Consider the following 13,992-nt stretch of genomic DNA (forward strand, 5'->3'; position numbering starts at 1 on the left):
GGCTAAAAATATAAACTACATAATAATATGACGACTTTTACTTCTGATACTTTAAGCATATTCAGTCGATAAAATTGTAATTTGAAAAAAGTAAAAGTACTTGCAATGGAGTATTTTTACATTACATTGTGGTATTGATACTTTTATTTAAGCTATCCAATTAATTTAGCGTTAACGTTCTTTAGCTTGTAAAGTTTGTAAACTTTATGCAGGCTACTGCTAATCTGTAATAATACATCACAACTCATTTGTTGCTCAGATTCTGTACAAATAATCTGAATCTACAAAATAACCAGCAACTAACTAAAGCTGCCAATAAATGTAAAAAGTAAAAAGTAGAATAACTCCCTCTGAAGTGTAGTGGAGTAAAACTATAAAGTAACATAAGATGAAATTTATTGGTGTAAAGAAAAAAACTGTACTTAAGGACTTTAAAAAAATAAAAAATAGATTTGCCTCTGAAATGTGAGTAGAAGTATAAGTAACATGAAACGTGAAATGAACATACTCAGTACCTGAATTTAAATGAACTCTGTTATTCCATCACTGGCTGCAGCAAACAGAGTTTTTTCTTGTTTCCCAGATATTGAGCACCAATAGAGCAGCGACGTTTGTCTCTTAAACTGTTTCACTTCCTGTTTTTTTCTGACTGAGCTGCTGCTGTCGCTGTGAAGCAGAACAGCTCTTCGCTCTTCGCTCTTCATCAGCTTATCACTCCACCTCAGGACGAGTGACTGCACTACCTGCAAATGGTGAGACCTTTCTGTCCTTCGGAAACCAAAGACCAGGCAGAGACAGAGAGAAGTCTAGAGAGAGAGAGAGAGAGGAAATCACTCATTCAGACAGATGCACTGTTGATACAGAAGATATTGTACAGTTATATCATATTTCTTGCTGAATGTTTCTTGATGTAATCTTCAAACATAGTTAAGTATCATTTTCTCTGTGGGTCATAAGAGTCAGAGCTTCTGTTGTCCTGGGCTGGATGTCTGAAAATGTCATATATCTAAATTTAAAGTGAGATCTTAAGTCATTAATTTGTCTTAAATAATAACTCAATTTGAACATTGTATATCGTATTATATATATAATTCGTAGATAATGTGGTCAAACATTCAGCACAGTCCTTAAAACCTGTCAACTCTGCACAAATGTGTCTTTTCTATGTGCAGTTAATGTATTTGTATAATGTGTATATGTTGTTTTTTGTGGCTTTTACTGATTAGATTTCTGATTATAATAATTTTAACTGTTCATGTCGATGTTCCCAACATCCAATGTTCACATAACAGTGGTGAACGGAAACAAGACAACACTAAACATTAGAAACATTAATTCACAGTCTTTTGCTGATTATGATGGAAACTTGGTTTGTGTATCTGTGTCTGTGTCCAGGCCCTCCGGTGGCTGAGCTGCAGTACTGCAGTGTTGCTGCTCTTGGTTCACGTCGCCCCGGTCGTCGCACAGACGTCCTGTGGAGCCCCAGGGATTCCTGGGATACCGGGCACCCACGGGCCCAATGGCAGAGACGGTACCAAAGGAGAGAAGGGAGACCCTGGTGAGCTCAGAGTGAACATGAAAACATCAAATACATTTACATCTTCTGTTCACGTTTTTCTTCATGTTGTCACCAGCTCTTTTCTGACAAAATGTAAATGTAAATCAACTCAAGTGTCACATGCAGCTGCAGGTCATTAAACCTGTTTTGTTAAGTTCAGTGAACTTCACTCAGCTGGCACATTTTTACAACTTTGAACAAATCATTCAACTTTATTAAACTATTAAACTATTAAACTATATCTGCAGCATCTTTTGTTGTGCTGCACGTGTGTTGTCAAACTGATGAAGATACTTTTTCATTTCATTGTGTTTATGTTCTATTTAGTTGCAGTGAGAGACCTTGATGCAAAATTAAAATGACGAAACATTTCCCTTTATTACAATAACGCAGGTGGTGCACTACTAGTTTTTTATAATAGTTTTTTTGTAGACTGCAGTACAGATTTTCAGTTTACAGCTAAAATAAAATACCTATCTTTCATCTTTCAGCTCATACTTTCAACCTGGTGACATAAGTGTCATTTTGTTGTTTGTTTGTCTGTTTGTTTTTGTATGAGCAGGTGAGTCAGGCCAGCCTGTCAGGGGCCAGAAGGGGGGGCCGGGTCTGCGGGGCCCCCCGGGACGGCCTGGGATGAAGGGGGACGTGGGTCTGCCGGGGCCCCCCGGATATCCAGGCCAGCCTGGGGAGAAGGGAAGACCCTTCAACCCCTCCAAACAGGCGAGAGCCTTCTTCTCCCAAAAACGTCTGTTACCACAGTCACCAGAGATCGACACAACCATGAACTTCAACAGGTCGGTGACGGTGTAAAGTCAGAGAGAGAGAGCAGGAGTGGTGTTTAATGTGACGTGATGTAAACTAATGGGACGGGGAACAGAGAGAGGAAGGTTTGATTGGACCGGTGAGGTTAAAGGGCGGGATCAATCAAATATCTGTGACAGTTTCATGAGTTCTTATTTCCAGTCTGAGTTCACTCAAAACTTGGTCTAAAATCACCGAGTGTCTCTCTATAATATGAAATATTCATGAATAAATAAGCACCAAAGTTAAGTTGGAAAAACAAAAAATCTTTTTCGAAGCGAGACAAAGGTACGTGACATCACTGTTCTCCAGCTGAGCCTCGCCCACATGAAGCCAGTGAGAAGAGTCTCTTAACTGACACAAACAAAACTGTAACAGATTAAGAAAATACGATTTCAGTGCCTTTATGGTTGAACTGGTTTCACCAACAAGCACCAACATTGTCAAACACTAAAACAGAAGGAAAAAACAAAGATTCTTAACATTTTGTGGGACATTTATTGTTTGTTATTGTTGTTATATTGGTGTGTTCTTCTGTATTTAGTCTTTTATTTTGATCTGACTGAACGATAAATGGTGAGATTTGCTGATTTCGCAAAAGACACAATTTACAAAACTCTGTATTCCTAAAGAAAAAAGAAAAAGAAACAAAACTATGAGTCTGTAGCCAAGCTAGTGTTTCTGTGAGGCTGCAAATAGGTACAACAGAGCTTTGTGTTAAACACTCAAAGCATGCTAACATGCTAACAAGATGCTCACAGTAACAATGCTAACATGCTAATGCTAAGATGGTGTTATATTTACCATGTTTCCCATATTAGTTAGCACTTAATACAAAGTACAGCTGAGCCTGATGGGAATGTCATTCATTTTGCAGGTATTTGGCCACAAACCAATGTACTGGACAAATTAAAACGCTGACCAGTTGATGGCGCTAGATAAAAGTCACTAAAATAATTACATTTCATCCCGAAAATCTTTTTGATGACAAAACATAAAATAGTGAATAAACACTGAAATGTTTGTGTCAACTTCCCACAGCGATATCTTACCGAACCTGGATCAACAGTTTCAAGGAGTTTCGCTGACAAACGGATCGTTCGTATGCGTCATCAAAGGCGTCTATTTCTTCAGTTACCACATATCAGCAAAGAGCAGAGTGAGTCCGACTTCAGCTTGTCTTCAAGAGTTCATCTAGTCGTTTATTACTCCAGTACTTTACTTCTTATGTCACTCATACCTTTGATCAGACTCTACAGGTTTACCCAGTTTCTTTTCTTCTGTAGTAAAAAATACTTTTCAGGTGCTTTTTGGTCCAGAATGGAGAGCAGAAAGGTTTCCGGGTATGAAGTCTTTGCTCGTTTAGTTTTCTTCTTACAAAAGCACAGATACTTTTTACATCAGGTCTCTTTCCTCCGCACCCAGGAAGGTTTGCTGCTGTGCCATGAGTTTTAAACTTACTATGATGCTGCCTAACGTGTGTTACCCTCCTGTTTCCTGTTCCTTTTCCTTGGTTCCTTGCATGTATAAATATATTTCCACTGTAACTTTCAGGCTGTGCTCTGAAAATGTACTGTAGTTATTTCTGCCCCTGACTATATTCATCTGATCCTCCAGGTGTGTCTGAAGCTGCTGAAGGGCAGCGACACTCACATGACGCTGTGTGACATAGCCGAGGGCTTCCTGGTCACCTCCGGCTCGGCGGTCCTGGAGCTGGAGGTCGGGGACACAGTCTCACTCCAGGCAACCAGGTACAACAACATCGTGACGAGTCAGAGCAGCGCCAGCCACACCTTCACCGGCTTCCTGATCTTCTCCACCGCCTAGATCCGCGGCCTCTCACCCACACACGCAGTCAGAGGGAATAAAATGAGACTTTTAGTGACATTTACAGCAATCAAGTGAAATATGTGTTTTCTGTAATCCAACAGCAGAATTAATAAAGGTTAGCTCAGCGGCCGCGTGTTGCATGTTTTAGCCTGTTACAGTCAAAACAAATCACATGTACTTTAAATTCCTGATGTGCATTTTTAAAAAAACATAACACATTTTATATCAAACTCCAACCTTTCCAGCAAAAATCCATTTCAGTGAGACATTCAGAAGATTTATTCAAGTGTTTTAAGATCAGTTAAAGGGACAGTCTGTAATCCAAATATAAACAAATTGCCTCGCCTTCAAAAATGAAAGCACAAGACTGAAATCTGCTACTGCTTCCATACTGACTGACATACTCTTCATACATTATACCACTCTAACATTAAACAACTAAATCTACATCAGTAATGTTTGTGATTCTGTTGTGTTATTCTATGAGCACTTGAGAAACACACTTTCTTTAAAACTCTTTTATTATACACATTGACAGATCAACTTGTACGTTCTTGGTTTTGGTCTTTTTATGGGATTTGTTTACAAATCTTTTTTTAATAACCTTGACTTCTTCTAAACTCTCTGAGGAGGTTTATCATGTGAAAACACACCTGGGATCAAACAAAGTAATAAAACTACACTGCTATTATGACTGATTAGAAATAAATGATTCAGTGTTGTGGTGTGTAACATTTCCTCCAGGTCACTGTTTAGAAACACGGAGATATCAGGTGTCGAGATGAAGTGACTCACTCTGACTGATCCCAGGCCAGGAGTTCATTAATTATCCATCACACAGTATCAACTTACAGGACATTTAAACTTACAGCTGTGTGGATGGTAAACAAACAGTGTTACAGGAAGTCAAGGATTTCTGATCAGATACATTCCCTTGTTTTGTTATGGCATTCTCTAATGCCAAAGTTTTATGTCTTGCCCCCAAAAGTTGCCATTTGTCATGATCCCAGAATAGTTTATGATCCCCTAAAATCCCCAAATGACCCGACCTTTGGCCAATAAAACAAAAACATCAAGCTGCTGGCGTCTGATGGACTTCAGCCCAGCGTGTCGGTGGCTGATGGGCTGCTGAACACACCGTTCCTGGCGTAGAAGGTGCTCTTCACCACCGACGACCTGGCACGGGACGGAGTTCGGTAATCCAGAGTGTAGTCACCTGTGGGTCCGGGCAGACAGCGTTACTGTGGGGGAAAACGTACTGTTCTCTGCATGCTAACAACACAGTGTGCTCACTCCAGAGGCAATGGTAGAAAATTTAAGGAAGGCCAAAAGCTGTTATAAATTTTACCCTAGTTTTTATGTATTTCAAATATGTGGCCAGTACAAACACTAGCTATCACCTAGGTTACCTAACGTTGTACTACAGCGCTGCCTCTTTGGAGACATTCATGTTCCCTTCAGGATAAAGTGACTTTTGGACTAGTGCCGTCATCAGCAAAATATTTGTCCATACATCCAATATTTGGGTGTATGACCAAATACCTGACATTTCCCATGAGCCTCAGCTGTGGTAATTAACACCTGTAGACTCTTACTCTTGTTGAATCTAGAACAGGATGTAATAGAAGATACAGCTTCTGTTTGACGTCTAACCGTGGAGCAGACAGTCCCTCCATCTTACCCAGCCTCCACCCGTACTCCCAGGACGAGAGCACGGGAAAATCAAACTTCTCCTCAGGTCTCATCTGTCCACGTCTGTGCAGGTACAGACTCCGCCCTCTCCCCTGCACAGGACATTTTGTTTTTAATTATTTTGTAAATATTTTCTGTTCAAACAGCAGAAATATAGTAGTAGTGAACAACCAGGTTATGAAATGGCTGGCTGTGTTTTGTGGTGTAACTGCCAGCATCATCTTTAATAAAAATCATTAGCATTGTTAGCAAGTCTTAGTACAAATGTGTTTTATGCATAATAATGAAAGATTTAAAATTAAGATTAAACAAGTTTTGATTTGATTTCTGCATGTAAATAAAACCCAGATTTCTACAATCAGTTGTACATTAGTGTTTAGACTGGTACGTATAACACCTGGATGTACGTTGATGTTGGACAATTTAAACCAAATGGTGGTTTCATACCTGGTGAGAGGAGTCCTGATAGAGAGTCTCTCTGGTCTGGGGAGAAACTGGCCTCATCATGGGAGGAACACTGAGACGCCCGTCCCCCTCCACAGAGAGCACACGAGGAGGAAGATGAGGAGGAGGAGGAAGGTTGCTCTGACTCTTGGGTGTCCAGGTAACAGGAGGCAGGGCTGCCCTGGTGGGCGGAGCATAAACATAAGATTAGTGTGTATGATCAATGGTTTGTGCTGTGCTAATTAACACCTGCAGACACCTGTAGGCTAATGTACGGTACCTTTATTTAAAAAGTTTTTTTAACCTTAACTTCAGAGATTTAACTTAAGAGACAGTAAACGCTGACTCAGCAAACACATCAGAGCTGGGACACACCTGTTTCCCTCATAGTTCATTATTGCCTTCTTCTTCCATCACCTCTAACTCATGTCATTCCAGATCCAGCCGCTCCGACCCGTCCTGGGGTTAACCCAGTGTTTCCTGCTGCTCGCAGTCACCTGATTCCCTACACCTGGCCACTCACCTGTTTCCCATTTCCCTAATCAGATGTCTATTATTAAACCAGCCCAGTTTCACTCACCCCATGTGATTGTATCATACCTGTCTGTCTGTCTGCTTTACCTGTGCCTGACTCCTGCCTGCCTTTTTGGATTTTTGCCCTTTGTATCTGCTTGTCTGCTCACCTGTTGCTGACATGTGGTGAACTGTTTTGTTAGATCCTCTGTGTGTCTTTTGAGTCCTAGTTTTACATGAACGCCTCCGACAGCAGGTTTAATGTGAGTGGAGCAGCTCACCGGGAGTCAGCAGGCAGGTGGGGCAGCTGTGTGGACTCTATGCTGTAGTTTTGGGGGTTGTAGCAGGACGGGTAGAGCTTGGCATAGCGGCTCTTCCAGGCCAAACGTGTCAACATCTCCTTCTGAATCTGCTCCCGGTAGCAGTTCTGGCTCTGAGTCGTCAGCAGGCAGCGCATCTCCTGCCGGGAAGCCTCATTACAATCTCTGTTTGCCTTTCCAACACAGTTTTACACTGTTTAAAATTTGAATTAAATAAATTCACTTTCAGATTCTCACTCAATTTTGCATGATTTTAACAACTATGCTGCCCCTTTTTGTTCCCAACTGTAACAATAAATTTGCTAAAGCTCTGCTCTCCACCACCTTTCAGTTTGGAAGATCATGAAAAATTTGAATTGAATTTGGAATTGGAAATCAATCACATTGAGCAACAAGCTGTATACCAGTATTTAGAGGAGCTGTGTTTCTGAAATCCCATTATGAAATATAAGTGAATTGTTAAATCCAAAATAAATTAATTTACCTTTGAGGTGCCTGAAGCAGAGCTGTGCAGGATCAGCCGCTCACTGTGGAAATGAGCTGTGGCTCAGATAACACACTGTAGCACAGGGAAACATGAGACACACACACACACACACACACACACACACACACACACACACACACTAATCATGCTGCAATTCTGTATAATTCCCGTCCTCATTGGAATAATTTGTGAATGCTTCGTAACCCACAAGTAATAAGTTCTTGTAAAATAATAAATAAATAAATTACAAAATGAATCGAATCACTAATAGAAAAAATAAAACTAAATACCTAATTAAAAACTTTATTCCAGGTTTAAACTGAATTTTCAAATAGATTTTTAAATCCATCATCTATTCATGAATTCATTAATGTATAATTATGTTTTATGTTGTTTTTGTAATCCCTTTTTTAATTTATTGATGGATTAATATTTCATTTGTTGACTCCTTTTTTAATTCTTCTTTTTATTCTTCTTTTTGTTAAAATATCACATAATGAATTACTTTGTAACTCAGTCTATTCATTTATAGATTAATAAATTCATACGTAAACAAATCTATTATTGTATATTTTTATTGTACAAATACTTATTTATTATTGAAATGCTTCATTACTATTTTTGTGACACTTGTGGTCCTCCATAGCCCTGTAGTCAAAGGTATAAATGGAAATGTAGCTTGAATTATGAATCTGTATTATACTGGAATCACAGAAATAACAAGACGCCTAAAAGGATTTCTCAGAAAATTCCCAAATTCTCTGAATTACTTTTATTTTAGTTTAGATTTAGAAATACAAACCCATAATGCCCTTAATTCACCCGACACAAGCTGAGTTGAATGGGCCAGTGAACCTTCTACTGGTCTGCATCACGCAGGAATGAAAAAATCTCTATGTTGATTTAATAGTTGATCTGCATAACAAAGCTCAACCCTTACCTGACACACCTGAGAACAACACGCAGACAAGAACAGGTTCTATTTGTTTCGCAAGGAAGAGACACACGCACATCGAGAGATAACCATCGGATCAGAGCCACAACTTCACAAAAGAAGAACAGCTACAGGAGAGAGTCGTTGGAAAAGTGGATGGAATTATACAACAATCTGATCTGGAAGAGAAGGTACCCTGTTATTGTCGTTGTTCCTGGAGTATTTTCTTCATCACTCAGAAAAAATGGCTTCTCAATCTGGAAAGGATCTCTCCTGTCCCGTCTGCCATCACATCTTTAAAGATCCTGTTGTCCTGTCATGCAGCCACAGCTTCTGTAGAGACTGTCTGAGGAGATGGTGGAGAAAGAAACAAACATGTGAGTGTCCAATTTGTAAGGAAAGATCTCTACTAAAAGAACCACCTGTTAGTTTGGTGTTGAAGAACCTGTGTGAGACTTTCTTACTGGAGAGAGATCAGAGACTTTTAACAGGGTCTGAGTCTCTCTGCAGTTTGCACTCTGAGAGACTCAAACTCTTCTGTCTGGACCATCAGCAGCCAGTTTGTGTCGTCTGCAGAGATTCAGAAACACACAACGACCACAGATTCAGACCCATCCATGAAGCTGCACAGGAATGCAAAGACAAGCTTCAGAAAACCCTGAAGCTCTTCCACGAAAAACAGAAGCTGTTTGAACAAGTTAAAGGAAACTTTGATGAAACAGCAGAACACATTAAGGTCCAGGCCCAACACACAGAGAGGCAGATTAAGGAGCAGTTTAAGAAGCTTCACCAGTTTCTAGAGGAGGAAGAGGAGGCCAGGATCACTGCTCTGAGGGAGGAAGAGGAGCAGAAGAGTCAGATGATGAAGGAGAAGATGGAGGCTCTGAGCAGAGAGATAGCAGCTCTGTCACACACAGTCAGAGCCACAGAGGACGAGCTGAGAGCTGAAGACGTCTCATTCCTGAGGAACTACAAGGTTACAGTGGAAAGAGTCCAGCAGCGCCCCCTGCTGGATGATCCACAGCTGGTCTCAGGAGCTCTGATAGATGTGGCCAAACATCTGGGCAACCTGACCTTCAACATCTGGGACAAGATGAAGGACATGGTCTCCTGCAGTCCTGTGGTTCTGGATCCAAACACTGCTGATCCAGACCTCATCCTGTCTGAGGATCTGACCAGCGTGAGACGAGGACAGACACAGAAGCTTCCTGACAATCCAGAGAGATTTGATTTTTGCCCTGCTGTCCTGAGCTCTGAGGGTTTTATGTCAGGGGCTCACAGCTGGGACGTTGAGGTCGGAGACAATACAAACTGGAGAGTTGGTGTGGCAACAGAGTCTGTTGAGAGGAAGGAACAACCACAGTCTGGATTATGGAGAATAACGTTCTATCAAAACGAATACACAGCATGGTCACCACCAGCTCCATCCACTGTTCTGTCAGTGAAGAAGAAGCTCCAGAGGATCAGAGTGAATCTGGACTGGAACAGAAGAAAACTGTCGTTCTCTGATCCTGATACTAATGCACACATACACACCTTCACACACACTTTCACTGAGAGACTGTTTCCATACCTCAGCAATGGAAATGCACTCCCACTGAAGATATTACCAGCGAATGACTCTACAGAAAGTAAAGAGTACCGTATGAGTTGGTGGCCTTTTAGATAATCTGTCAACCTCTGTCCTCAATAATTGATCTGTTTTTGAGACTGTCGAGTAGATTTATCCTGGATTTGAGAAAATTCTGGGAGAGTTCTGTGTTTAACTTTATGAGGACCTGGACCAAACTCTGCTTTGAGACGACTGGAGAAGAAACAGAACTGATAATGAGAGACGGATCTACTATGTGGACGAAAAGTTACAGAACACAATGTATGACTCCACTAATGTTCTTATTGTATTGTTGTATTGTATTGTAAGTTGCAAATTATGTTATAATTATGGGCGTATGTATGGTTGATCAGTTTGAAGTTTGATTGTTAAATTTTTACTGTTTATGACAAATAAATACAGAATCAGCCTCTGGAATATTTTTGAGAATAGTAATTAAAGTCTACTTCTTCTAGTTTTTGTATTTATTTATTTTTGAAGATGGTTTTAGTTTAACTTGTATGACTTACACACATGACACTTGACATTTGACAGATTGTGATCTTAAACTTAGGCATGAAGAGCTGCCAGTTAGTCCTGTGCAGCCAGTCACCAAACCCAGGCTGGCATCTGACATCTGTCATCCACATATCAAACAGGTTGCAAAATGCAAAGGTGTCACATTACACATTATCACATGACACAATTAATGTTGGATCATCATGAATAATTTACACTTTCAATAAAATTGACCATATAAATCAATTGTGCTATCAAATACTACAGACATAAAGGTAATGAGTAGGTTTACTCCATAACATTTAGGTCTACACTTTGAATAATCACTTGTTAAAAATTAGCATCACTGAAGTAGAATATCAACTACATTGGGCCCTCCTCCATCTTGTGGCCCTTACCTTGTAGAGGGACTGTGTTTTATGACCTTAACTGTTTTAATTTATGTTGATTTCATTTGTTGTATGTGTTTCATCAAACCGCTTCACTTAATTAACCTACAGAAAAAGTAGGCAAAGTAGTAAAGTAAGAAAGAATTAGGCTTATTGTCAACAATTACTTTCATTATCAATAGGTCAACAATTATTTTTTGTAATAACTAACTTATTGTTCAGTGAATAAATTGTCAGATAATAATGAAAATGACCCTTATTATTCCCCTTTCTCTGACCAACAGTCAAAAACCCAAACAACTGACTGAATGACTTTACTGACTGTGATAGAAAACTAGGAAAATAGCAAATATTCTCATCTGAGAAACTGGTACCAGTGCATTTTTGGCATTTTTGTTAAAAAAAAAAAAAAAAAAGACGATTAATTGTCAACCAAATTTTCAGTGAATTTGTGAAGCCTAAATAAATTCTAGATGTAATTTCAGTTATTTATTTTTTCTTCCTTTGAGCAACATCGCCTAACTGTGCGCTTGTGTGCGCATGCGCGAAAGCATTGACGTTTGACGGTGGCAACTAAGCTGACATACATTCGTTCCTTGATGTTGAGGAGGTAAGTGGCGCCGACACCAATTCAAATGTTTAAGTGATGATATTGAAGTTGTCAACACCTTATAACGGTGCGGTTTTGTTCTACCCCACGTCTCTTTTAGTTTTGTGTGGGTTTGTTGACGTTTGACGCCGCTAGCCGCCCGTTATTTGTGAGACACACCAGTGGTAGCTAACGTGTCCCTCCGCACAGGTGGTTGGTGTTAACGTTAATTGTCTCCTTGTTTACTTAACTTACTTTAAGGCGCTGCTTTATCATCTTAAATTTCACAAACAGAGATATTGATTATATTCTTTGGCCTGCTATTTAGGAATTTTATACCTTACTATACTTTATGCCTTAACTATGGCGTTTTTTTACACCCTACTATACTATGACTTTTTATTCTTACCATACAATGACGTTTACTATACTGTACTGTCGCGTTACAGGGTTCGAACCCCGCACATGCAGATTGGGTTAATTAAGGACTGACTATATTATGACATTTTATACCTTACTATACGATGACGTTTCTATGCCTTATGACATTTTATAGCCACAGCTTCTGTAGAGACTGTCTGAGGAGATGATGGAAAAAGAAACAAACGTGAGTGTCCAATTTGTAAGGAAAAATCTCTACTAAAAGAACGACCTGTTAGTTTGGCGTCAAAGAACCTGTGTGAGACTTTCCTATTGGAGAGAGATCAGACCGTTTTAACAGGATCTGAGTCTCTCTGCATTCTGCACTCTGAGAAACTCAATATCTTCTGTCTGGACGATCAGCCACCAGTTTGTCTTGTCTGCAGAGATTCAAAAGCACACAACAACTACAGATTTAGACCCATCGATGAAGTTGCACAGGAACGCAAAAACAAATTTCAGAAAACCCTGAAGCTTTTCCAAAAAAACTGCAGCTATTTGAAGAAGTTAAAGGAAACTTTGATCAAACAGCAGAACACATTAAGGTCCAGGCTCAACACAGAGAGGCAGATTAAAGAGCAGTTTAGGAAGCTTCACCAGTTTCTAGAGGAGGAAGAGGAGGCCAGGATCACTGCTCTGAGGGAGGAGGAAGAGTTATATAATGACAGTTTTACGTCTTACTATACTATGACTTTTTATGCCTTACTATACTGATATTTTATACCTTGCTATGCAATGATGTTATTTGACGTTTTTGACCTTTTTATGCCTTACTATAACTTTTTATGCCTGACTGTACTGTGACGTATTTTGGCATTTTTAGGCCTTGCTGTTTTAATACCTTACTGTTCTATGACCTTTTATGCCCATGACTTTTTTGACGTTTTTAGGCCTCACTATACTATGACGTTATTTGACATTTTTATGCCTTACTATACTACGACGTTTATTTGGCGTTTTTTTGCCATAGTATACTATGACATTTTTATGCCTTTCAATACTATGACGTTAGTTGACATTTTTATGCCTCACTAAAATATGAATTTCTTATGCCTTAGTATACTATCACGTTATCTGACGTTTTTATGCCTTACAATACTATGTTTTTTGACGTTTTCAGGCCTCACTATATCATGACTTTTTTATACTTTACTAAATTATGACATTTTTATGCCTTACTATATTATGACATTTTTATGAGTTACTTTACTATCTAATTTTTATGACTTTTTATGCCTTACTATACTATGACGTTATTATGATTTTTTATGCCAAACAATACTAAGTTTTTTATGAATTTTTATGGCTTACAATACTGTTTTCATGCCTTACTATAGTATGTCATTTTTATGACTTTTTATGCCTTACAGTACTATGAAGTTTTCATGACTTTGTTGTCATTCCTTATTATACTATGTTTTTATGCCTTACTATACTATGACGTTTTTGTGACTTTTTATGTCCTTACAAACAAAATCATTATAAATAAAATCATGCCAATAAATAAAAGAAAAAATATTTATAAAAGCATGCATGTAAACTGTGGAATCAATAAATAAGCATAAAATCCACTCCCGCCTCGTCAGCACCATAGACGGCGGCTCTTGCTGTGGTTAGCGGTTCCCTCTCTCCTTCAGAGGGAGGAATGGAACGCGCTCGCGGCACCACCCTGGGTTTTGAGCACCATCTGCGGGGGTAAAGACTTCAGTTTGCCGTCCTCCCTCCCGGTTCTCTGGCGTGTCTGGACTCGGTGTCTTTCAGAGCGCGACTCTCGGCGGAGTGAATACAGATTTTCAGAGCGTGTCTGGCACTCTTTCATCCAAATCTGTTCAATATCAGATCATATCTTACTACTGGGACTGATGTGCTTCTGCCATCCTCGCAATCCGTCTCGGTCGCCTCCAC

The 13,992-nt window shown here is 39.6% G+C and overlaps 2 protein-coding genes across 2 annotated transcripts; both read left to right on the forward strand.

Annotated features, from left to right (window-relative positions):
• Positions 1 to 634: 634 nt before the first annotated feature.
• On the forward strand, positions 635 to 4,636 carry LOC111219398 (complement C1q subcomponent subunit B-like). Its single transcript, XM_022742059.1, has 5 exons — positions 635 to 752; positions 1,396 to 1,558; positions 2,121 to 2,352; positions 3,401 to 3,518; positions 3,977 to 4,636. The coding sequence occupies exons 1-5, from the start codon at positions 750 to 752 to the stop codon at positions 4,184 to 4,186; spliced, it is 726 nt and encodes a 241-aa protein (XP_022597780.1). The 5' UTR covers positions 635 to 749; the 3' UTR covers positions 4,187 to 4,636.
• Positions 4,637 to 8,657: 4,021 nt separating this feature from the next.
• Positions 8,658 to 10,594, forward strand: LOC111219411 (E3 ubiquitin-protein ligase TRIM39-like). Its single transcript, XM_022742075.1, has one exon. The coding sequence runs from the start codon at positions 8,824 to 8,826 to the stop codon at positions 10,246 to 10,248; it is 1,425 nt and encodes a 474-aa protein (XP_022597796.1). The 5' UTR covers positions 8,658 to 8,823; the 3' UTR covers positions 10,249 to 10,594.
• Positions 10,595 to 13,992: the final 3,398 nt, after the last annotated feature.

The sequence above is a fragment of the Seriola dumerili genome, unplaced genomic scaffold, assembly GCF_002260705.1.
Source record: "Seriola dumerili isolate Sdu_G_001 unplaced genomic scaffold, Sdu_1.0 BDQW01000066.1, whole genome shotgun sequence".
NCBI classification, from domain to species: domain Eukaryota; kingdom Metazoa; phylum Chordata; class Actinopteri; order Carangiformes; family Carangidae; genus Seriola; species Seriola dumerili.